The sequence below is a fragment of the Petaurus breviceps genome, unplaced genomic scaffold (genome assembly GCF_028583685.1).
Source record: "Petaurus breviceps papuanus isolate PSGF00001 unplaced genomic scaffold, PetGlider_PUasm1.0 90778, whole genome shotgun sequence".
Classification (NCBI taxonomy): domain Eukaryota; kingdom Metazoa; phylum Chordata; class Mammalia; order Diprotodontia; family Petauridae; genus Petaurus; species Petaurus breviceps.
In genome coordinates, this window is record NW_027187343.1 from 2,577,936 (window position 1) to 2,602,385 (window position 24,450).

General features: G+C 40.3%; 1 protein-coding gene across 2 annotated transcripts in view; it reads left to right on the top strand.

The window, feature by feature from the left end:
- Nucleotides 1-8,592: 8,592 nt before the first annotated feature.
- Nucleotides 8,593-24,450, top strand: part of SMYD3 (SET and MYND domain containing 3) — a 1,085,127-nt gene continuing 1,069,269 nt past the window's right edge. For both annotated transcript variants that reach the window (XM_069069136.1, XM_069069138.1), the window contains exon 1: nt 8,593-8,870. In XM_069069136.1, the coding sequence (XP_068925237.1) occupies nt 8,707-8,870 (164 nt within the window). In that variant the 5' untranslated portion in view covers nt 8,593-8,706. The remainder of the gene's footprint in view (nt 8,871-24,450) is intronic.

The following is a 24,450-nucleotide window of genomic DNA, read 5'->3' on the forward strand; positions in this document are numbered from 1 at the left end:
TCCTTTGCTCTTATTTTGCTGAAAAAAAAAATTGGAGAAAAATAATAAAACTGCCAAATGATCACTACAACTAAATGCTATGTAATCTCAACTGGGCCCTTATTGAAAGGCAATCTTTCTCACACCTCCCTAATCAATTTGCTATCTTGATCACCACAGCAACTCTTACAAATCCCTTTCTCTCTTAAAGCCTTCTATTGCACCCTTTACTCCCATCCTGCATCATACTTCAGAAATTGAGACCACTTTCCTAGAGCACACCCCCTTCTTCATCTCATATCACTCCAATATCTTCATCTTCTATTGCCTCCTTTACTTCTCTCATAAAGAGATGGCCCTTTTCCTTGCTGAGGCAAAGCATTGACATTTACCCTTAATCCCATTCCCTCAGTTTTCCCCAGCAGATTGCCCCCACTATAATCCCCACTTTTGGTAATTTTTCAATCTTTCTTTGTTTACTGGATACTTCCTTGCTGCCTACAAATCTACCAAATGTCTCCCCTATCCTTAAAAAAATGCTCATTTGATCTGAGAATCCTTATTAGTTATCATCTTATATCTCATTCCTAGGCTAACCCTGAGAAACCGTTTATTATTATTTATTGTTTTTAAATTTATTTTTTTCTCAATTGCATGTAAAAACAATTTTTAACATTTGTTTTAAAAATTTTTCAGTTTTGCATTCTCTCCTTCCCTCCCACTCCACTCCTCCTTCAGAGGGCAAGCAATTTGATATAGATCAGGCCTGCACAACATATGGCCCTCTGGGCTGCTTGAAGCCCACCAAAGGATTTCAGGTAGGCCACAAAAAATGTAGGGTTGCCACTGTGCACTTTCCTGTTCATCACATGACCCCTGGCAAACAGCCATTTTCAGCCTTTCTCTACTAATTTACCTGCAGCCAAGAGAAGTTTAGCCTATTTTAATTTTGACCCCAACCTACTGCCAAATTATGCAAGTCTGGTATAGATTATACTTGTACAGTCATGTAAAACATATTTCCACATTAGCCATGTTATAAAAGAAAACACAGATCAAAACAATAAAAAAAAACCCAAACGAAAAAAAACAAAATAACCCAAATAAAATAAAATGAAGAAATTAAAAAAGCATGTTTTGATTCACATTCAGACTCTATTGGTTCCTTCTCTGGAAAGGGATAGCATTTTTTTGTTACAAGTCCCTTAGGAACTGTCTTAGATCTTTGCCAAAGGGATTTTCCTAAAACACAGGTCTGACTATATCACCTAAACTCCAGTGGCTCTCTTTTAATACCAGTATCAAATATAAAGTGCTCTCAGATATTTAACGCCTTTCACCATATCACCCCTTTCTACCTTTCCAGTCTTTTTATGATTTTCTCTTCTTCACTCAGTATGATTCAGCTATGCTGGCCTGCCCACTGTTCCTTGCACATGATGTTCCATCTCCTGCCTTCCAGGATTTGCACTGGCTATACTATACTCCGTGCCTGGAATGCTCTCCCTCCCCACCTCAGCTTCATAGCTTTCTTCAAGACTCAGCTGAGATACCAAGTTCCACAGGAAGTCTTTACTTGATGGCCACTGCTGCTACTGCCTTCCCACTGTGACTACCTTCAATTTAATATCTATCTGTCCATCTGTCTATCCGTCTTTCTGTCTGTTTATCTATCTATATCTTGTTTACAAACATAGTTACTTGCATGTTGACTCCCCAATCAGAATGTGAACTCCTTGAAGGCAGGAACCATGTTTTTGCCTTTCTTTGAATCTCTAGAACTTGGCACAATGTTTAGCACAGCATGTAGTAGGCACTTCATAAATTCTGGTTTATTGCTTGATGACTAAGAATCTCTAAACAAAAAGAGAAAGATTCCTCTTTAAATTTTGATGGTTCTATGAGGTGCATGAAGCCTTCCCAGATACCCCAGACCACAATGACTTGTCATGCCTCTGAATTCAGAGCTCTTATGTATAGTCTATTAGTCTGGTAATTAACCATGCACTACCCAGTGATAACCTTTGCAGTGCTGCAAAAGGAGTGTGCTGTAGTGGGAAGAAAACTGGACATGGAGATAGGACCTCTGGACTTGAAGCTTGGCTCTAACAATGGGAAGTCTGACCATAGGGAAGTCACTTAATCTCTTAGAACCTCAGTTTTCTCTTCCATTAAATGGGAGTAATAGTACTTCACAGGGTTGTTGTGAACAAAGCATTTTGCAGCTTGCCTTCTTAATTGGGGGTGGAGGGGTTGGGAAGGGAGAAAGGGAGAGAATTTGGAACTCAAAGTTTTAAAAACAAATGTTAAAAACTTTTTACATGTAACTGGGGAAAAAAATAAAATATTAAATAAAACCCTCCCAAAGCATTTTGCAAACTTGAAAGTGCTGAATAAACATTATTTTTTTTAAACGTTTCATATAGCATGGTATAGTAGATAGATTGCTGGACCTGGAAGAAGGAAGATCTGTATTTGAATCCCATTTCAGACACTGAGACCCTAGCAAGTTGCTTAACTTTTATGGACCTCGGTTTCCTCATCTGTCAAATGGGGATAATCACAGCACCAACATTGTTATAAAGACAAATGAGAAAATGTATGTAAAATACTTTGCAAACCTTAAAATGTCTTAAACACCTTAAACACACCACCATCAATTTATGCTCAATTTGCCTTACCATTGGGTTAGGAAGCTGGACTCCTCACATGCATGGTAGGAATTTGGAATATATTCTTCCATAGAAATAATGCTGCAAATAGTGATTCATTTATATAATATTACTAATGATCTTTTGTAGCATTATTTCTATGGAAGAATACATTGCATTATAATATATTACATACGAGTAGAAGCAGGACCTCTGCTGGGCTCTGGCTTCCACCTTCCTCAATCCATGTAAAAGGGAACTCTAAACTTTGGAGCTGCAGAACCCACAAAATGACACAGAGAAGCTAACCTCCTGCTGAGGACAGCCAGGCCAGCAGGAATCAGCGGCCAGCACAGCGCTCTGGGAGCCGAGCCCAGCCACACACTTAGGCTTTAGCCCCAGGGCGGGCCTGACCAGGCGCCAGACGGAGGGACTCCAGATCAGCAGCAGCTGTGGCTGTTTCCAGATTTATCAACACATAGATGCAAAGGACAAAGTGAGAGGTCAGTGCAGTCTGGACTTTGGGACCAAGTAAGTGAGAGCGCGTGGCTTTTGTCCCCGGGGCAAAAAGCCTCTGAGACACCAGCATAGCCAGCCAGCTCCACATGGCAGCTTCAGCTCCTGGCCTGAAGAGTGTAGGGGGACCAAGCACCAGTCTGAGGGGTAATCTCTCTTGCTTTAACTTTCTTGGATCTGGATTACAGTCTAGGGTGAAGGTCCTGGGGTATATGTCCAGCTTGCCAGAGCGTGTGGAGACCTCAGAGAGAGCACCCATCTAATACCTCCGGCAGCTGAGAAAACCCCAGTGTTTGGGACTAAAGCTCCCCAGTCTGGTGGCAGAGTCCTACTGTGGCAAAAAGCCCAGGGGTCAAGTGACTGAGGGGTGACATGACCAGGCAAAGGAAACAAAGCAGGCAGAAGATTCCAACATTAGACTCCTATTTTGGGGACAAAAGGGATCAAAGCATGGTACAGGAGGAAGACAGTGAAGTCAGAACTCCTGCACCAAAATCTTCAAAGGAAAATATGAGCTGGTGTTATGGTGATTTTGGTATTGGTTCATATTTGCTCCCACAAACGACACAGTCTTAAGAGGAGAAGGAGTTTTATTTAACACAGAAACAAGGAAGCTTAAATCGGCACCAGCAATACAATATTCCTAGCACAATTAAAGCAAGCACAACCAAAATAAAAAATAAGAATACTAAGAGAAGAGAAAGAAAACATCACCAATTCGGGGAAGCACCAACTCTCTATCAACATGGCTGGGGAATCCCTGGGTACAGCCTTTGAGTCCCGAATGGGAGGGTCCCAGGCAGAGCGTCCTCTCCATGGGTGAGATTCCGAAGAGGCTCAGGGGATCGGGGACTTTCATGGGAGAAGAACAAAGAAAGCTTGGGGTCAAGATAATTGGTTCCTTGCCAGATATTGCTAAATTCTTTCAGGTGTTTGTGCAACCGGGATGAGCAGCAAGTGTTTTTCATAGGTGTTATCAAGTAACAGTCCTTCAGAGAATAGCCAGTTCTCACAGTACTGTCTATTCCAGGAGGGTCTAGTTCCTGGGGTATGCTCCTAAGTCATGTGATACAAGTTCAGGTCACACAAAGGATAGAATGAACTCACAATCTTATTAACTATGGACTATTATTAATTCAGCTGGTTACAGGCCACAGAGGACCTTAAGAAGCAGATAAGAGAAGTGGAGGAAAAATTGGGAAGAGAAATAAGAACAATGCAAGAAAATTACGAAATGAGAGTCAATAGCCTGACTGAGGAAAATACTACCTTAAAAAATAGACTAACTCAAATGGCAAAAGAGTCCCAAAAAGGCAATGAGGAGAAGAATGCCTTAACAGGTCGAATTTGCCAGATGGAAAAAGAATCTCAAAAGCTCACTGAGGAGAATCATTGCTTCAGAATTAGATTGGAGCAAATGGAAGCTAATGACTATGAGAAATCAAGATGCTGTTAAACATCCAAACAAATGAAAGAAGAGAAGGCAATGTGAAATATCTCATGGGAAAACCACTGACCTGGAAAATAGATCCAGGAGAGATAATTTAAAAATTATTGGACTGCCTGAAAGCTATGATCAAAGTAAGAACCTAGAAATCATCCTCCAGGAAGTTCTCAAAGAAAACTGCCCTGATGTTTTAGAACCAGAGGGCAAAATGGAGGTTGAAAGAATCCCACCAATCACCTACTGAAAAAGATCCCCAAAAGAAAATATAGGAATATTATAGCCAGGTTGCGGAATTCCCAGATTAAGGAGGGAATATTACAAGCAGCCAAGAAGAAACAATCTGAATATTGTGGAAACACAATCAGGATAACCCAGGATCTGGCAGCTTCTACACTGAGGGATTGAAGGGCTTGGAATATGATATTCTGGAGGTCAAAGGACCTGGGATTAAAACCAAGAGTCATCTATCCAGCAAAACTGAGTATCATTTTTCAGGGGAAAATATGGTCATTCAGTGGAATAGAGGACTTTCAAGCATTCTTGATGAAAAAACCAGAGTTGAATAGAAAATTTGACATTCAGATACAAGAAGCATGAGAAGGTAAACAAGGAAAAGAAATCATAAGGAACTTATCAATGTTGAACTATTAACATTCCTACATGGAAAAACAATAATTGTAACTTATGAAACTTTTCTCAGTAGTTGAAGGGAATAGAAATAGAAATATATATATATATATATATACATACATATATATGTCTATATATGAGGGTATATGGGCATATGAATACATATGTGAATGTGTGTATATATATTTACAGGTACACATAGATAGAGGGCACCAGACCAATTTAACAGGAAGGGATGATACTTAAAAGATGAAATTAAGAGGTGAGAGAGGAATATAATGAGAGGAGATGGGGAGAGACAGAATGGGATAAACTATCTCATAGAAGAGGCATGGGAAAATGGTTACAATGGAGGGGAAGAATAGGAAGGCAAAAGGGAATGAGTCAACCTTATTCCCATTGAATTTGGCTTGAAGAGGGAATGAAATACACACTAAATAGGGTATCTCACCCTCCAGGAGAGTAGGGGTGGAAGGGGATAAGAGGGGGATGATGGAAGGGAGGGCAGGCTGCGGGGGAGGGAAGTTGGGAGTACCCACTTTTGAAAAGGGACGGGATCAAAGTAGAGAATAGAACAAGTGGGAGGTGGGATAGGAGGGAGGGAAATACAGTCAGTCTTTTACAATATATCTACTATGTTATTCTTTTGCATTAGCCACATATGTACAACCTATACTGAACTGCTTATCTTCCAAGAAAGGGTGGGAGACAAGGGAGGAAGGGAATGAATCTGCAATTCAAAGTTTTTAAAATCAAATACTCAAATATATATATATGTATGTATATATATGTATATATACATATACTATTATTAATACTATTTTACATGTAATTGGGAAATAAGATATACAGGCACTGGGGCATAGAGATCCAATGGAAAAGTCGAAAGGGGTATGGGGGAAGATATGGGAGAGAGCAGACTGGAGGAGGGGATATCCTGTGGGACTGCTATTTTGGGGCAGTGGGTAGAGGAAAAACGGGGAGAAAATTTGTAACTCAAAATGTGGCAGAAATGAATGATGTAAATCAGAAGTTAATAAAGCATTTGAAAAAAAAATAACATATTACATACGTGGACTGTTGTACACTATCCTAAAAACTTATCCACCTTTAGTTATGGCTTACATTTTGTCGCCATCCAGACAATTTTGCTCTTTGGGAACATCTGAAAACTCATCACCAACAAGAAGACCGCAATAATTTTTTCTTGCTTTTATTTATTTATTTTTTTTAGAGGGCAGTTGGGGTTAAGTGACTTGCCCAAGGTCACATGGCTAGTTTTTGTGTTAAGTGTCTGAGGACAGATTTGAGCTCAGGTCCTCCTGACTCCAGGGTCGGTGCTCTATTCACTGCGCCACCTAGCTGCCCCAATAACTTTTTTCTTTAAAAAAAAAAACTTTCTTAAAATTCTGAACTGAAAAGAGAAAATGAGAGTCATTTATATGTGAATTGAAGGTATTCTTTTTTAAATTGAGGGTATTCTTGATGAAGGTTTCAGTATAGAACAAATAGGTTTTTTGAAATTGACATCTAAATATGGAATGCATCTTTACCATTTGATAGCTCTAGAAGGACCGGGTCCATCAATTGATACAACAAATTTCTCCTCCAAGGAATTCTTTGATTCTGGTTCCTCTAATGAAAAATGAAAGATATAGAATCTATATTGTACATACTATAAGATCCCACTATGTTTTTTGTTTGTTGTTTTTGTGTGGGAAAAACCACAAGATTCTATAGAACAAAATATTGCCTTAAGGCTCCTTTTCAACAAATCTGTATATGTCATCTGTATATGCATTCAAGATTCTTTGAAATATATAACAATAGAAATCACCCCATTCAACAATCCACTTATCAGAAACATCAATGAGGCACAAAACAGGGAAAAGTAGCCTCAATCATAATGTCCACTGCTGTGATGGAGGAAAACCAGTGTTTTGTCTAGGTCAAAGATGGATTCCTTGTCAGTAGTAAGGTCCTTCAGATATTTCTGTTTCTGGATTACATTGTGGTGATTATATCAAGCCCTGGAACACTATCTCCTGGGAGAGATATGTCATTATTTGTCAAAGTAGTTTGGCTTGACCATCCACATAGGAAAGATCAAGTGAATGAATAGTGTCTATTGTCTGATCACAACCTGCATTTGGATGGATTATCTATATAGTAGTAGTAGTAGTAGTAGTAATAGCATTTATATAACAATTAAAGGTTTAAAAAGTGTTTTACAAATATTATCTCCTTTGATCCTCACAACAGCTCTGGGAGGTAGGTGCTATTATTATTATTATTATTCCCATTTTATAGATGAAGAAACATGGTCACATAGATGTCTGAGGCTGGATTTGTCTCAAACAGCACACTCCTGTAAATAGCTCCCATCTTGTTTCAACTGCTTTGGACTTTAGATGATTTCAGAAAAGAGGCATCTGAAAGTCTGCTAAAAACAAATAGTCCTTTCTGGTCGTCTCTCTACACGGTAATTCCCCACCTCCCTTTGTTATTGTCCTCAGTTTCAACTCTACATAACAAAGATACTGGAGTAGTTTCCTATTTACTTCTCCAGTGTGTGCTCATTTTACAGATGAGAAACTGAAGCAAATGGGGTTAAGTGACTTGTCCAGGGTTACTCAGCTAGTGTCTGAGGTGGAATTTGAACTCAGATCTTCCAGACTGCAGGCCCATGGCAATAATCCGCCTGACTGCCCCTTACTTTTAATCTCTTGCCATCTGGCTACAACCCTATATCTCAATGGAAACTGTTTTCTTCCAGGCAACCTACTCCAAGGCAGCCAGGGGGGGAATAATGGATAGCCTCCCGGATCTGGATTCAGGAAAACCCGAGTTCAAATCCCGTCTCAGACACTCCTGTAGTGATCCTGGGCCAGTCATTTAACCTCTGCCTCAGTTTCCTCATCTGTAATGTGGGGATATAAATAACACATACTTTTATAGGGGTTTTATAGGGGTTGTGGTGAGAATAAATAAAACAATATTTGTAACTTGCTTTACAAACCTAAAGTGCTATATATAATGCTAGCTATTATTTCATTATTTCATTAGTATTATTTCATGACTGCAGAGTTGAAGGCCTCTTTGCAGGATTTGACTGCTGACCCTTCCATTCTCTCCTGGCTGGGTTTTGTGACACTGGGGTCTCGATGCTCAGTTTCCTCTGATGGATTATCTTCCACAATCCCCGGGAGACGAGTCTCTGAGGATCAAGACGTGCTTTACAGCTGGGACAGAACTCAAGCCAGCTATCTGCATTACGATTCTTTGAGGAACCGTCCCCGGACTGGCCTTCTGGCCCTGGGCATGCTCAGTGGACTGTTAAAGTAGTGGAAACTGGCCCCGCCTATCTTGGCTACGCGCGAGTGTAAGGCGCAGGCGCGGGTGCACTGGGAGCCCGGGAGTTCTCGCTCAGCTAGTGGGTGAGAAGGCTGAGCTGAGTGCGCGGTACCTTACCTTGGAGAGGAGATGGAGACGTCCAAGCTGGAGAAATTCAGGAGCCCGAGCAGGGGGAACGGACTCCGGGCTGTGGCTCCGCTGCGTCCCGGGGAGCTGCTCTTCAGGTCGGAGCCGTTGGCTTACACGGTCTGCAAAGGGAGCCGGGGCTTAGTTTGCGAGCGCTGCCTGTGCAGGTACGGGGCAAACTTGGTCACCTGTGTGTGAGCACCAGACACATCGCCAGGGATGCCATGGCAGGGAGTGGGAGGGGCAGAAGGATGGAGGCTAGAAGGGGCGCCGAATGTCCTGGAGGTGAGAAGTGGCAAGGAGCTTGCCCTTCCCCAGTTACTGTACAAGGACAGCGGGAGAGGGGGACCCGATCCCAGCTACCAGGCTGGAGGCGGGACCACCTTTCTAGTCCCAACCCCTGGGCTCCAACCCACGTGTTAAAAGGGTTGCCATGGAGGGATGTGCGTACTTGGGAACACACCTCTCCAACTCTGGCCTCTCTACCCTTATCTCCCGTCTACCCACATCCTTGTTCCTCCTTAGGAGTAGGGTAGCGGAGAAGGAGATGCGTGAAAGCGACCAGGTGGTCTTGGGGAGGTGGGTTTCACCTGGGGAAGGGAGCGGAGACACCTCAGGCTGGCTAGTGACGGGGCCGGGGGTGGGCGGGAGTTAGTTAAAGACCCACCCCGAAGGAGGATCGGGCTCTGCGGATTGGGGGAGAGCCACGGGAGAAGCTTTCTGATTTGGGCAAGTGGGCTTGGGGAGGGAAAAAAAGCCTGTGCCGGGGAGGGAAAAAAAGCCTGTGCCTGGAAGGAAGTGCCTTGTGCCTTTAGGAGTGCTTTCCTAGGCTGGGCTGCTCTGGAAAACAGTGTTGTGTGTATTCATCTGCACCTGAGTTCAAAGTAGGCACCTGACACTTAACGGCTGTTTGCCTCAGTTTCCACATCTGTAACATGGGGATAAAAATAGCACATAGTAAGTGTACACAAACATGTAACACATGCAATGTGTCCTGAAAGGCTCGGTGCAGGTTTAATCTCTTAAATCTTAAAACTTGCATGATATATTATATACCCTCTTAGTTTACTTGTCTGTGTATACTCACTTGTGGAGAGACTACTTGGGTAGTGGATAGAGAGCTAGCCTTGGGGCCAGGAAGACCCAGGTTCAAGTCTTACTTCTGCCACACACTGCCTATGGGACTCTCATCATGAGAAATGAAGTGCTTGGTAACTTAATAAAAATTAAAAGTCAATTGTGAGGCAAAGTAAGTATTTGTATGAAGTGACTTGCCCAGGGTCACACAGCTAGTAAAGAGTGAGCCTAAAGTTTAGGCTTCTCTCTAAGCTAAGAATATAAATTGCAAGGAAGGTGCCATCTGCACTGGTAGAGGGAGTTTCCTCATGGTAGTGAAAACACAAGTTCAGCCCCTATATATGTATATGAATTCTTTAGGTCATAAGATCCCTTCTGTTGGAAGGGACTTTAGAGGTCATCTAGTCCACTTCTCTCATTTTATAGATGAGGAAACTGAGGCCCAGAGAGATTAATATACACACACAAACTAACACATACTATATGTCTTTGTTTCCCTAGAGAGGCAAAAAGATCCACGGAATTAGAGTTGGAAGAAATTTTTTTTTTTTAAATTAAGCAATCAGGATTAAGTAACTTGCTCAAGGTTACAAGGCCAGTTATTTCTGGGTGTGGTGCTGAGTGTCCAAGCCTGGGATTTGATCTCCAGCTCGTCCCAACACTGGAGCTGGTGCTTTTACTCGCTGAGCCACCTGGCCGCCCCTAAGCAATTGGAGTTAAGTAACTTGCTCAAGGTTACACGGCCAGGTGTTTCTGGGTGGGTGCTAAGTGTCTGAGCCCGGGCCTCGATCTCCAGGTCTTCTCAACACTGGAGCCGGTGCTCTTACTCGCTGTGCTACCTGGCCGCCCCGAGTTGGAAGAAATCTTAAAGGTCACCTAGTACAGTGCTCTCATTTTACTTGCTCAGAAACTGGAACTTATAAAGATGTCATGAGTCAGAAAGATAGTGAGTGTCCAGGAATTAAACTAGCATCCTCTTGTTCCAGAGTGAGAATTCCTACACATGCTGCCTCCTCTAAAGTATATAAGTTATCTTTTAATACATCAGTAAACATGCCAGGCATTGTTCTAGCCCCTGCAGATACAAATATAAAAGTCAGTTGCTGTCCTCAAGGAGTTTACATTGGGGAGGTGGGGAGGATATAACATGCTAATAGATTAGTAAATGAATTATCTATACAAAATGAATATAAAGTTATTTTCTGACTTGTGGAAGTGGGGAGTAATGAAGGAACTCAAAAAAAGCCTCTTAGAAGAGATGACACTTAATAGTGCCTGGAAGGGAATTTAGGGGTTCCTATAACTTGAGTGAAGAGAGAGCATTCAAAACCATGGAAAGTCTGAACAAATTCAGGGAGGACATGAAATGGAATGTCAAACAACTGAGAAGAGCCAATAGGTCACTTTTATTGGAGCCTAGGAGGTCATGAGAGAGGATGATAAGTAATCAATCTGGAAAGATAGGCTGGAGCCCCAGCAGCATAATTAATAGGAACCCAGGATGATCTGGGTTTAAATCTATCCGTTATTGCATTCTGTGTTTCTATTTACTTAACTCAGGCAACTCTCCCAGAGTGTGTGTATATTGGGGTCTACAACACTTGACATTTTTCGTTTCTAACCATAAAGAGGTGAGAATGCTCTCTCCCAAATGCTTTGACCCATAATTTTCTTTTTGGAGGGGGGAAGGCAGGGTAATTTCGGTTAAGTGACTTGCCCAACGTCACATGGCTAGTAAGTGTAAGTGCCTGAGGCAGATTTGAACTCAGGTTCTCCTGATTCCAAGGCCAGTGCTCTATTCATTGTGCCACCTAGCTTTGCCCCATAATTGATTTATAATTTAAATTTTGGAGTACCAATCAGTGGTAACCAGTTATTTTCTTGAAATGGAGATACATTCTGCAAGCTTGTTGTATTTCTGATTGGAAAACAAATCGCTTTCTTTTTATTCCTTGGTTTAGATAGACAGCAAGCACTTGCTGGGGGATTTTAGGAGATGGAGGTTAAAAGGGTGGCACATTTCAAAAATAGAGGACTTGAATAAGTTTGGCTAGAAAGGAAATAAGACTAGAAAGACATGAGTGAGGTCATGGAGGCCTTTAGTTTTCAGGGTGAGGATTAATTCTTTTCCCCCTAGAGATAATTGTTGTTTGTCCTTCATTCTTGAAGAGGACTATGACATCAGGGAGGTGATGCCGTGACATGCAAGTGAACTGGATTTAAGTGAGGAAGGGCTGTGCAAAGTCACCAGCCTCACTTTCACCTCCAGAGTCATCTAGGTTCAGTGGCAAGATATAGATCAGGACCTCTGAAGATGGCAATAGAGAGTTTTAAAAGATATTTTTGATGAGGGGGAGGGGAAATGATAGGGTCAGATCTGTGTTTTAGGAATAGCTGTTCGGAGTTATTTGGAGGGTGGATTGGAGAGGAAAGAGGCTAGGAGACTGGATTGGAAACCACTGCACTTAGGATATTTTATTGATTTTCAAGTGAATTATAGGAGATGGAAATGATATTTAGGGTTCTCTCCTTGTTAAATCCTCAGGGTACTATCCCCAAAATTTACATGCAATCCAAAATGAAGAACTCATTTTATCTCCAAATCCTCTGTTTTTCTTTGTAGAACATATGGATCACCTTGCAGATAAAAATCAGCCTGACAAATTATTTAGGGCCTGGAACAAAAGTCTCCTGGAATTAATAAATGATGATGAATTAGTAGTTAGATTATCAGAGATCAGGACTAGAATGATCTGAATTGTCTGGTTTCCCAAATGAGTCTACAGCCAGCCTCATCAGTTTTTGATGGATTCCTTTTGAGTGTACTGGAGAGCATCCTTACTATTAATAAATACCGGGGTGCCTCTAACATTGGTGCTGTGTGCAGGAAAGATTTAGAGAATTGCTTTTCTGGCACTTGTAGGAAGGTTGCTGTACCTAGCCTTTAGTATTGGTAATTGTAAAATTATTAACTGAAGGGATTCACTGGAAATAAATATTAAAGGAGAATTTTAGAAAAATTAGAGACTTGGACATAATTTCTATAGGATCAGAAGACCTGGCTGGGTTCAAGTCCCAGCTTGTACTTACTATTTATGGGGCCATGGCTAATATACTTAGCCTCTGAAGCTCAGTTTCCTCATCTGTACAAGAGGTAACAATACTCACATTAGCTCATCATGGGGTGGTCGATAGGAAAGCTCTTGTGCAACTGTATGTGAATATGAGTTGCTTTTTTTTTTTCTGAGATGTTGCTAATGATAAATAATAAGCCTAGGAGGAGGGTGAAGGAAAAAAAAATATGTGTCTGTGCCTTAAAGCAATTTATAATGTAAATGTGACAATGGTAACACATGGAACAGAAAACTTAAAAAGTGCAGAGTTAAGGTAGTGTAAATTGGGAGCTAGGCAGGATAGTGGAGAGAATACATGATTTGGATTCAGTTAAAATCCTGCCACTTACTAGCTTCGTGACCCTGGGCAAGTCAGTTAACCTCTGTTTGCCTCAATTTTCGTATTCACAAAATGGGTATAGTAACAGCACCTACCTCCAAGTGTGGTGAAGATCAAATGAGATCCTATATAAGTGCTCTGCAAATCTTAAAGGACTATATAAATGCTAGATGTTATTATTATCATTGTTATTATAACAATTATAACAATTCCTGGGTGCAGGAATGAACCTACATCTTGAGTCAGTCATGGAAGACTTTCTAGGGGTAGGAGGACGTGGGGTGTGGTAGGATGTTTTGAGACCTGTTTTGGCAGGGATATGGATGGTAGAGAGATAAAATATTAAACATTCACCAAAGATTTAATAAATACCTACTATATACTGTGCTAGGTAGCTAAGGATGCAAAGGTGGGGGAGAAAAGGCAATCCTAACTTGTCAAATTGCTTACAGTCTAATGGGTGGATGTGATTCATACACAAAGATTTTCTAAAGCAGACTGGGTCCAAAATATTCACAGTAGTCTTAAAAATCTAATAGTTTTTGAAAAGAAATTCTTGACCCATTGAGTTTTTTCTCTTTTGGTCATTCCTGCTTTCCGTCTTAATAGAGTTAAAGAACACAGGATATTTGCTTATAACATTTAATTTCTCCATAAACTCTCTTGAAACTGAGATCAAAATAAAAAGGAAGAACATAGTCATTCAACCTTTGCTTAGATCCATTGACCCGTTTTCCTTAGATTTGCCTAAATTTATTTTGGCTCTGCCCGGCTATCTGGATTTGTGCTTATTTTCATCTGTTACAGTATATTTGTTTTCCTTAGTGGAGAAACTTAAACGAGGTTCTCAGCTTCTCCTGCTTTTTTCCTCATTAAAGACTGGTTTCAAGTTGCTCCTGATCTTACAGGGGAAGAGTATGGAAGAGAAGGAGATGCCAACAGTGGACCTGATGGGAATCAGGCAGTGGGTTTTAAAAAACAAAGAGTATATTTTATGTCTCCTTTTAATTTCCTATTTGTTCTTCACGAGAATTTTTGGAATTTTTTTTTCTTTTGGGTAGAGGCAGAGTTAGGGAAGAAGATGCAGAGGGTATTTGCTATAGCTAAAAATTAATATTTCCTTAACCTCTTAATAAGTGCAGAAAAATAAGAGGTGAGGATTTGTCTTAAGGAGGGAGGAGATGATTTAGTTTATCAGTGGGTGTGCAGAGCCAATGCAGAATTTGTGCGTTAACTAGAAACCTTGTAGTCCAAATGATTTTTGACAGGTTTAAAAAAAAATTCTGTGAGCTGTGTTACTTCTTGAGTATAGATGTATAGATCAATGATGTCAAACTAAAAAAAAAAATCACTAAATCCTGCCAGCTTTATATTGACTTAGAAAACCACATAATTAACTTTGTCCATGCTCTATTATATTTTTATTTATTTGTTAAATATTTCCCAATTACATTTTAATCTGGTTCTCTTACCCTCCCCAACTGGAGAGTATAGATAGAGACCCTGGGAGCTCCCTTTTAACAGTTTAACAGAGCTTTTAACAGTTACCCCCATGGTATTAGAGTATTGATAGAAACATTAAGTTGTTTAGTCTCTAAAATGAGTCTCTAAAGTTGTGTCAGTCAGAGAGGATTTATCCTTTTCTAGGGTACTGTGAATTTCTCTGTCCTTCTGACATTGGTGAAATGAGGATATGGGAGGGAGGGAAGGAGAGAGAATCTCTAGATAACATTAATATTTCACTTATATGGTCATATGCTTCCTGTATAAACTGGCTGGTAAGGACTGAAATGAATGGCCATCTTGGCTACATTGCTTATGGATGATGATTGAAGTTGTCAACATTTTATAGTGTTTTTTTTTTTTTGGGGGGGGGGGGGGTGTATTGTGGTCAGAGCAGTGGTATCAATCATATTTTCCTCCTCTCTGATTTCTCCAAACCAAGGCAGTCTTTGTGATCATTCATTTGACAGTCAGTAATTAAACATCTACTCTGTGCCAAGCAGTGTGTTAAGTCCTGGTGCAGCTGTGAAGATAATTAAGATGTGCTTCCTCTGCTCATGACCCTTACCTAGTCTTTTGGACTGGTGAGAGTGTTGATTTCTTTAGACTTCCCTGCTTCCCCCCTTTCTAATTGCTTGCCTGCTTTCTTCATTTCATCCTACAGGAACTACTTTGGCTACCTGGTGTCATACACTTCTCAGGATATCCCCAGATCAGGCAGATGACCTGTAGATTTGATGCTTTTTGGAGTGACTGGCCTCCAGAATCCCATTACTGAAGACTGTCTTGTCTCTTCAGTTGTGTACGTTGCTGTCACTGCTCTGAGGTTTTCATAGGCTTTGTCTTATGCTTCCAACTGTCCATCATCGCTTCACATTAAACATTGTTGGATCTAAGGTTTGAATCCAGGTGGCCACCTTATTCATCAAGTGATCAATTACCAAATGTTGCTTGTGTACCTGTTATGCAAGGTACTGTGCTAAACACAAGAAGTTTACAGCCTGGTTGAAGGAAATTTTACATATACACACTAACATACATACATATATGTGCACACACAAATATGTATATATGTATATATACACACATGCCATATAAAAATATACAATACTATATAATAATAACTTTAAAAATTTTGTACTGTAGTTATATAAGATATACTGTACTATAGTTATATAAGATATACTCATATAAGATGAGCATATCTGAAGCTGTATCTGATCCATATATATTTATATCCCTATCATCTATCCCCATATTTATATCATCTATATTTATATCCATATATATATCTATATCTTATCATCTGTCTCTATATCATCTGTATCTCTATCTCTGTGAGGCAGTTATGATATAGGAAGTCAGGGTCACTTTGATTCAAAGCCCTCTTCTGACACAGGGCTAGCTTTGTGACTCTGGATGGGGTATTTGACCCCTCAATGTCCCAAACAGTTGTCAGGTCTACATCGGTAGAGGGGGTTTACTCACAGTGATATTTGGCAGTAAATAAATGTCAGATGAGTTCAGTTGTGATCCCTTTCAGATGGGGCAGTCAGGAAGCCATCACTGCATAGGCAGCTTTTGAACTATTCCTTGAAGGACAGGAAAGGTTTTGACAAGTGCAGAACTGGGGAAAAGTTATAGAATCAGGAATGTGTAAAAGGGTGGGGACAGGATGAGTTTGTCAGGAAAGGAGGATTAAGTATAGAGAAGCCTATGGGGAGGGGTCAGATTGTTGTGGAGTTTGCACATTAAATTAAGAAATTTGAATTGCAGAGGCAGTGAAGAATTACACAAGTCATCAAATTAACATTTTGGGAAAACGAGGCTCACAGTAGAGAGAGACTAGAAGTAGAAAGACCTTATAGGTGAGAGCTAAGGACTGAACCTTGGAGAATGCTGTCATTTAGGCATTGCGAAGTTGGAGGAAGAAGACCCATTAAAGTTAAGAGATGGAGGAGAACCAGGGTTATAGAACTCAAGGATACTTAGACAATGGTTCTTTTACAACAAAACCTACATTAAACCACCTAGTCTACAGGGCATATAGTAGTCATGTTATTCTTTTGGCAATTTGCTAATTTTTTTTTCATCTAGGCCTTTTTTTTTTTTGCTTTTTGGAGGGCAATTGGGGTTAAATGACTTGCCCAAGGCTAGTTACATGGCTAGTTTTTTTGTGTGGGTGTTAAGTGTCTGAGGCTGGAACCGAACTCGGGTCCTCCTGACTCTGGGGCCAACACTTTACTCACTGTGCCACCTAGGCAACCCTATGTAGGTCATTCTTTTTTTTTTTGCTTTTTGGAGGGCAATTGGGGTTAAGTGACTTGCTCAAGGTCATGCGGCTAGTAAGTGTGTCAAGTGTCTGAGGCAGAATTCGAACTCAGGTCCTCCTGACTTCAGGGCCGATGCTCCATTCACTGCGCCACCTAGCCACCTCATATCTAGGTCAATCTTAAACCATTCTTAAACCTTAAAATGTTTCAGGACATAGCAGAGGCCAGGGGACAAGACAGTTAAAAAAAAAGAGATGTGGAAAAGGTCAGGGAAGATGAGTACTGAGAGGAGGCCCTTAGATTGGTGATTAGGAAGCTATTGGTGTCCTTTGATAAATGCATTTACTTTAGAATAGTGGAAATGAAAGTTGCTTACTGGGACTGAAAGAGGAAATGAGGGGTGAGGAAGTGAAGGGAGCGTGTGTAAACCACTCACAATTGGCCATTAAGGGAATGTGAGAAATAAGGGGACAGTGGCTAGATGAGATAGCACAGTTGAATGACTTTTCCAAAATGTAGAAGATCTATGCCTATTTAGGAGCAGAGGGGAGGGAACCCCTGTCAAGGAAGATACTGAAGATGCTTAACAGAGAAGGGTTATTTGAGCAAGATCGTGGAAGAGGTGGAAGAAGTAGGATTGAGAGCACAGGTGGAGAGTTAGATTTGAAAAAAAGGAATTCTTCTGAGATCAGAAGAAAGGAAAAGAAGATGGGTATAGAAAGAGACCTTTAGAAGTAAAGAAATGAGATGGGATGGGATGGGAGGCTTGATGAAGAAGGCTTAGAGTAATCACTACTGACTTTCCTAGTGATTTGAAGATAAGTGACTGAAAGGATTGCTGAACTGGATGGATAATTCAGTTGAAGTTTGCAAGGATTTGTTGTGGGCCAGGTAAACCTGGTTCTTTGATTAGCTTTGTTTGCCAGTGTGTGACCAGGCATAGGATGTCTGCAGAATACTCTTTCATAGCTAATTTCTTCAGTGGGAAAATATCTGCAGATATAAATATCTGCAGCTGATTGATATGCATAGACTTCAGCATCATTAGAGTTTTCATTGTTAGTATGAGTGTTTGCTATCTATAGATATGGTACTGAGGATTAAAATTGTTTTTTTTTTTGCTTTTTGGAAGGCAGTTGGGGTTAAGTGACTTGCCCAAGGTCACAAGGCTAGTTTTTTGTGTTAAGTGTCTGAGGCCGGATTTGAACCCAGGTCCTCTTGACTCCAGGGACAGTGCTCTATTCACTGTGCCACCTAGCTGCCCTTGCAATTAATTTTTGAAGCCCTTCAGGGCCTACCTTAGGGTCTACTTCAGGTCCCACATCTTCCATGAAAATTTCACTATTTCTGCTATCTATCTGGGTCTTAGTTACAAATGATCTTTCATCCGTTTTACCTTGCTTAACAACTTGTACCTCTTATACAATAACTAATGCAGAATAGAGTTTCATGCTTTAGCACTGAATATTTGCTTAAGTGTTGTCTCTCTTGCACCTGACACATTCCTCTCATCCACTAGACTGTAAGTTTCATGGAAGCAGAAACCAAATATCTTTCTCTCTCTCCCACTGTCTATTATACTGTTTTGTGTATTTAATACATAGTATTATACATAATACATAGTAAATGCTGGTTGAATCAATAACTCTCAGTAAAAATTTTGGTATAAGACACAGACCCTTTGTGATATTGATCAGTAACAAATGTATAGTAATTCACACATCCTGAAATCATCTCCTGTCCTCTGCTTGAAAACCATGTTGGCTTTTGTCCACATCCTGTTATTGCTTCCTGTTAGGAATGCTTCTGTGTATGGTTTTCTTCTTTGATTAGCTACTCTCATGTCTTCCATCTTATCTGCTATTCCTTCTTATTGTTTATTCTTCGCTCCTATTTACTTTGTTCTTGTTTCTTCCATTAGTTTTCCTTACCCCACAAATGTAGCCATAGTGATTTTATTTGCATTTCACTACTTTGATGGAACTCTGATCTCATGGATATTTGGCATTCTCTCCCCTGGTGCTGATTACAATCCATCTTTGCCTTTTCACTTCATGGGATTCTTGTCTATGTCTTTCAGTATTTTCCTCAATAATGAATGTAACAAATGTAAAAAGAAAAAAAACCACTAAATCATTGAGAATAATAATTTTTAATTAAATCTTTTACCTTGTATCTATCTCTTATTTATGATGGCAGGATGTGTGTCTTTCTCTACTATTCCCTCACAGAGTATATGATTACAACATGAGACAATAATAACTAACCTTATTAAATTAGGTGCTAGTGAATATAATGCGTCTGGCATTGTTCTAGGTGCTGTTCATTGCTCATTAATAGACAGTCTCTTCCCTCCTCAGAGATATCAGTTTAACTTATGGACATATCTAAATACTGCACATGTGTTCACAGAATTATGGAATCAATGTGTTGAGCATTCATGTATCCAGTCTCAATGTTAATTAGCATAGAAGCTTTGACCTACTCTGTTTCTGATTGAGTCTGCTTCACCATTCCTTAGCACCTCCTGCCTCCCCCCCCCCCAACCCTCCCACAAGGGTTTGCCAGATTGGTGCTGGGCTTAGTGTGGACAGCCAGTCAGCTTTAGCCCTGCTGCAGCTCAGCCTCAGTCTTCCTGGTAGGTCAGAGGCTACAGAGATATGCCACCCCACCAGACTGGAATCTCAGAATTGGAAGGGTGGCTAGCCCAGCCACACATGAATAAGGATATATTTTATTTTATTTTGCTTTTTGGAGGGAGGAGGGCAGGACAATTGGGGTTGAGTGACTTGCCCAAGGTCACACAACTAGAAAGTGATAAGTGTCTGAGGCCAGATTTGAACTCAGGTCCTTCTGATTCCAGGGCCAGTGCTCTATTCACTGTGCCACCTAGCTGCCCCAAGGATACCCTTTATGACATTCCTGACCATTGGTCATCCAGCTTGAATAGACCTTCTAATAGATCTCCCTGTGAATCTCTTCCCTTCTCCAATCCATCTTCCATGCAGCTGCCAAATTAATTTCCTTAAGATTTGGGAGTGACCATGCCACTCTCTGACTTTATCTTAAGTGGGTTCCTATTACTTCTAGTATAGGTGTCCTTATACATACCCTTTGGCAGTGTAGTGAAGCCTGTGGATTTCTTTTCAGAATGTTTTGTTACCTTTGTTCATAATTGAAGGAAATCCTAAACCATTTAGAGGTTAGTGAAAATAAAGATATAACTTTTTTCCCTATCCAATTTCATAGACGCCCCCCCTCCCCTAAAATTCATGGTTGTTGGTGGTGGGGAGAGGCCGGGGGAGGGAATAAATATTTATATAACTACTATGTGCTGGGTACTGGGCTAAGCACTTTACAAATATTATTTCACTTGATCTCATGGACCCCTTGAAAGTCTACGTCCCTTAGTTTAAAAACCTTTGTCAAGGATTAAATAGAAATTTGTAAGCCTGGCATTCATAGCCCTCTACAATCTGGCTTATACTTTGCATATTTATTTCATGTTATCCTTTAATGTACTCTACATTACAACCTGCCTGCCTAACAGTTCCTGAATTTGGCAAGCTGTGGTACATCTTTGGGCTTTTGCAAAGGTTCCTTATTCTGGGAATCTACCCCTTCCTCACCTTTCCCTTTACATGGTCAGCTCAGGGGCCACCTTCTCCTTGAAACTTTTCCATTCAGTTATTAGTACTGTTTCCTAAAGTTACTTTTGTTTTAGCCAAATTTACTTTCCTGTTCACCTCACTTCATCCCCCGTCCCTGGCCTTTCCACACTGGCCATCTGGCCATCTCCCATCTCCAGAAGCAGGTTCTCCTAAACTTTGCCTCTTATAATCCCTAGTTTCCTTCTAAACTCAGATCAAATGCTACTTCTTTGGCCTTTTCTGTCCCCTGTCACTTGCCCCATTAAAAAAAAAAAATTTACTTCGTGTATGCTATATGTGTTTAAGTATCTTTTCCCTTATAGAATGTAAATTCCTTGAGGGTAGAAATTGTTTCATTTTTGTTTTTATATTGCTAGCACCTAGGACAATGCCAACACTTCGTAGGTACTTAATACATGTTTAGTGATTGATTGTTTCTTATTTGTCTGTGTATATGTAATGTTTCCCTAATAAAATATAAGTTCCTTGAAACAGAGATTGTTTTGTATTTTTCTTTGTATCCTTAATGCCTAGTAAAATGCCCCATACACAGGCTTTTAATACATGCTGGCTAATGTAAATTGCATGGAGATCCCCTTGCTTCCTAAGGTAGTTTGTTGTACTTTAGGATATCTCTCATGGTTTGAAAACTTTTCCGTATGTCAAGCTAAAAACAGAGCTTTCCCCTAAGACTTTTTAAAAAAATAAGTTTTTATTGTTATTTTCAGTTTGTTATATAACCACAGTTATCCCAAGTATTGCTCTCCTTTCCCCTCTCAGAGAGCCATCCTATATGAAAAGTAGTATTTTTAGAGAAGGGCAAGAATCAGCACAATTGACGCATACATTGCAAAAATCTGAAAATATGTGCACTGCATAACACTTGTGGGTCGCTCACCTCCACAAAGGGTAAGTTAGGAGTTTCCTCTCCATTTCTCCATTCATATTTCTCCATTCAGCTCCTGCTTGATTGATCTTTATGGTTTTGTTGAATTCATTTTTGGTTTTAGGTGTGTAGTTCTTTCCATTTACATAATTATGGTTAGTGTGTATGTTACTTTCTTGGCTCTGCTTACTTCATTCTGCATCAGTTCATGTAGATCTTTCTGTGTTTTTGTATTCATCTCATTCATCATTTCTTACAAGACATTAATATTCCATTATATTCTTATAGCACAGTTTGTTTAGCCATTCCACAACTTATGGACATCTATTTTATTTCTAATTTTTTTCTTCCACAAAAAGTGCTGTTATGAATATTTGGAATCTATGGGCCTGATAGTACTGTAAGCTTTATTTCTGATAGAACCACAGAGTTGATGAGTATTCCATAGTCAAAAATTCAAGATGCTTTATCTTGGGTAACAATAATAATTACAAAAAGGAAGAGGATAATGGTAGGAAATAGCCAGTAAACATTTATTAAGTGCCTATTAGGCATTTAATATGTAAGCAGAAGAGCTGGGGATTTTAGAGGACAATATGAATAAGGCTAAACGTGGCAGCCTCCCCCCAAAACCCCACCACCCAAGACCTCAAAAACAACCCCCAAAACATAACGAAATCTTAGGTTGCATTTGGAGAGGAATGGTTTGTTGAATATGGCAGGTAATAGAGCTGTAATCTGTCCTAGTCAAACCATATTCAGAGTTTTGTGTTCAGTTTTGAGTCACAGATTTTAAGAAAAGCATTGGCAAACTGGAGGACATCCAGAAAATCATGAGTGGGATGATAAGGGCCCTTGAAATGATACCATATGAGGACTGATCACAGGAATTGAGGATGTTGGTGTAATAGGTAGGGGATGCCTTGTCTCAATTAACAGTTAGTACTTTGGTCATATGGCTGTCACTTCATCCGCCTTGATCCCTACAGATAGAAATACTTGGTCAGTGGCAAAAGCACAGATGTTTTAATCCCCATTTCCTTTATTTTCTCCACTGTGAAATGAGCCTGGTTATTTACACTCTTAAAGCACTTCCCCCCACCCCCACCCCCACCCCTGTTTAAGGATCTCAGAGAGATCCTTTTCCTTTATCTCTTGGAATTTATTAATTTTCATTATGCTTGCTGTGGGCTACTGACTAAAATTTCTGTTTGTGTTCTTTCCTCCTCTGGGTCACCAGGCAGCAAGTGCCCTTATTTAGCATACCACCTGACTGTCTACCCTCCCCCACTGATCGATAACTGATCACCCAGTGTTTCCCCTCAGAATTCCATTGTGGCTGTTGTGTCCCTGCTCTTCACCTTTCCCGACTCTCATTTTGGTAGGAGTATGATTTATTCCATCTTTAGCTCATAGCCCCATCTACTTAGACTATGCTCCTTCTTAGCCATTCCCCTTACATTGTGTCATTTATCTGATTTCACTCACATTGTCATTTAAATGCACCATTTAATTACATTAGAAAGTACATAGTAAAAGCAGAGGCATCAATTGGATGTACATCTTCATTGGGAAGAGTTGATCTATTACAATTTTAAATGTGCCATTTAATTAGATTAGAAATACATAATCAAAGCAGAATTCATTGTATGTAATGTAGCCTATACATCTTCACTGGGAAGAGTTGGTCTGTTATGATTTTAAACACATTTAATTAGATTAGAAAATAAGTACTAGAAGCAGTAGCCTCAGTTGGATGTAATATTGATGTTACGTCTTCATTGGGAAGAATTGATACTTACACTCTTCTAAAGCTAACATAATCTCCATCCCCGGGGCAGGGAGACTGGAATGCCTTTTAAAAGAGTTTGTACTGGGATGGCCAGGTGGCTCAGCGAGTAAGAGCACCGGCCCCAGTGTCGGGATGACCTGGGGATCGAATCTGGGCTCAGACACTCAGCGCCACACCCAGAAATAACTGGCCATGTAACCTTGAGCAAGTTACTTAACCCCAATTGCTTTAAAAAAAAAAACAACTGAGTATAAAAGAGTTTGTACCAGTTATCTTGCTTCAGCTCCTACTGTTCATGTGCTACAAATCTCAGGGGCCAACCTGGGGAAAGGAGGCAAGGAGGCAATGCCAGAATGCAACTTGGTAGGGCAGCTAGGCAGCACAATGAAAAGAGAGCACTGGGCCTGGAGTCAGGAAGACTCATCTTCTTGAGTTCAAATCCTGCTGCAGACACTTAGTAGTTGCATGACCCTGGGCAAGTCACCCCTGTTTGCCTCAGTTTCCTCATCTGTAAAATGAGCTGGAGAAGAAGATGGCAAACCATTTTAGTATCTTTGCCAAGAAAACCCCAAATGGGGTCACAAAGAGTTGGATGTGACTGGAACAACAACACCTGTACTGGTAAAAGGACTGGGACTTTTTATTGCACCTCTATCCAGGGAGTCCCAAAAGTCTTAGTGCAGTTTTAGCTATTGAAGCATGCAAATTCCATGCAATTTATAGTTATACCCCCCACAATCTACCCTCTTTTCTAAACTATTCAGCAAAACAGCATAAAACTGATTGTGACTGAAAATACATGTGATCTTAGATTGGAATGGTTTCCTTTTTATTTAAAGGAAAGGAAGAGTGATACTTTTACTTTAAACAAGTTAGACTAATGCCCATTGTTTTTGGTCTGAGTTTCATTGCAACTGAAAATTAACTTCATTTATGTAGTTGTCAGTATCGTGTCTTTTTGTTTTATTTTGCTTTCTTACTTCACGCTGCATCATTTCATATAATTTCCTCCATATTTCCTTGAATTCTTCTCATTTGTTTTTTCTTACAGTGCCATGATATTCCATTACATAAATTAAAAAAAACAAACAAACAAACTGAAACTATGATTTC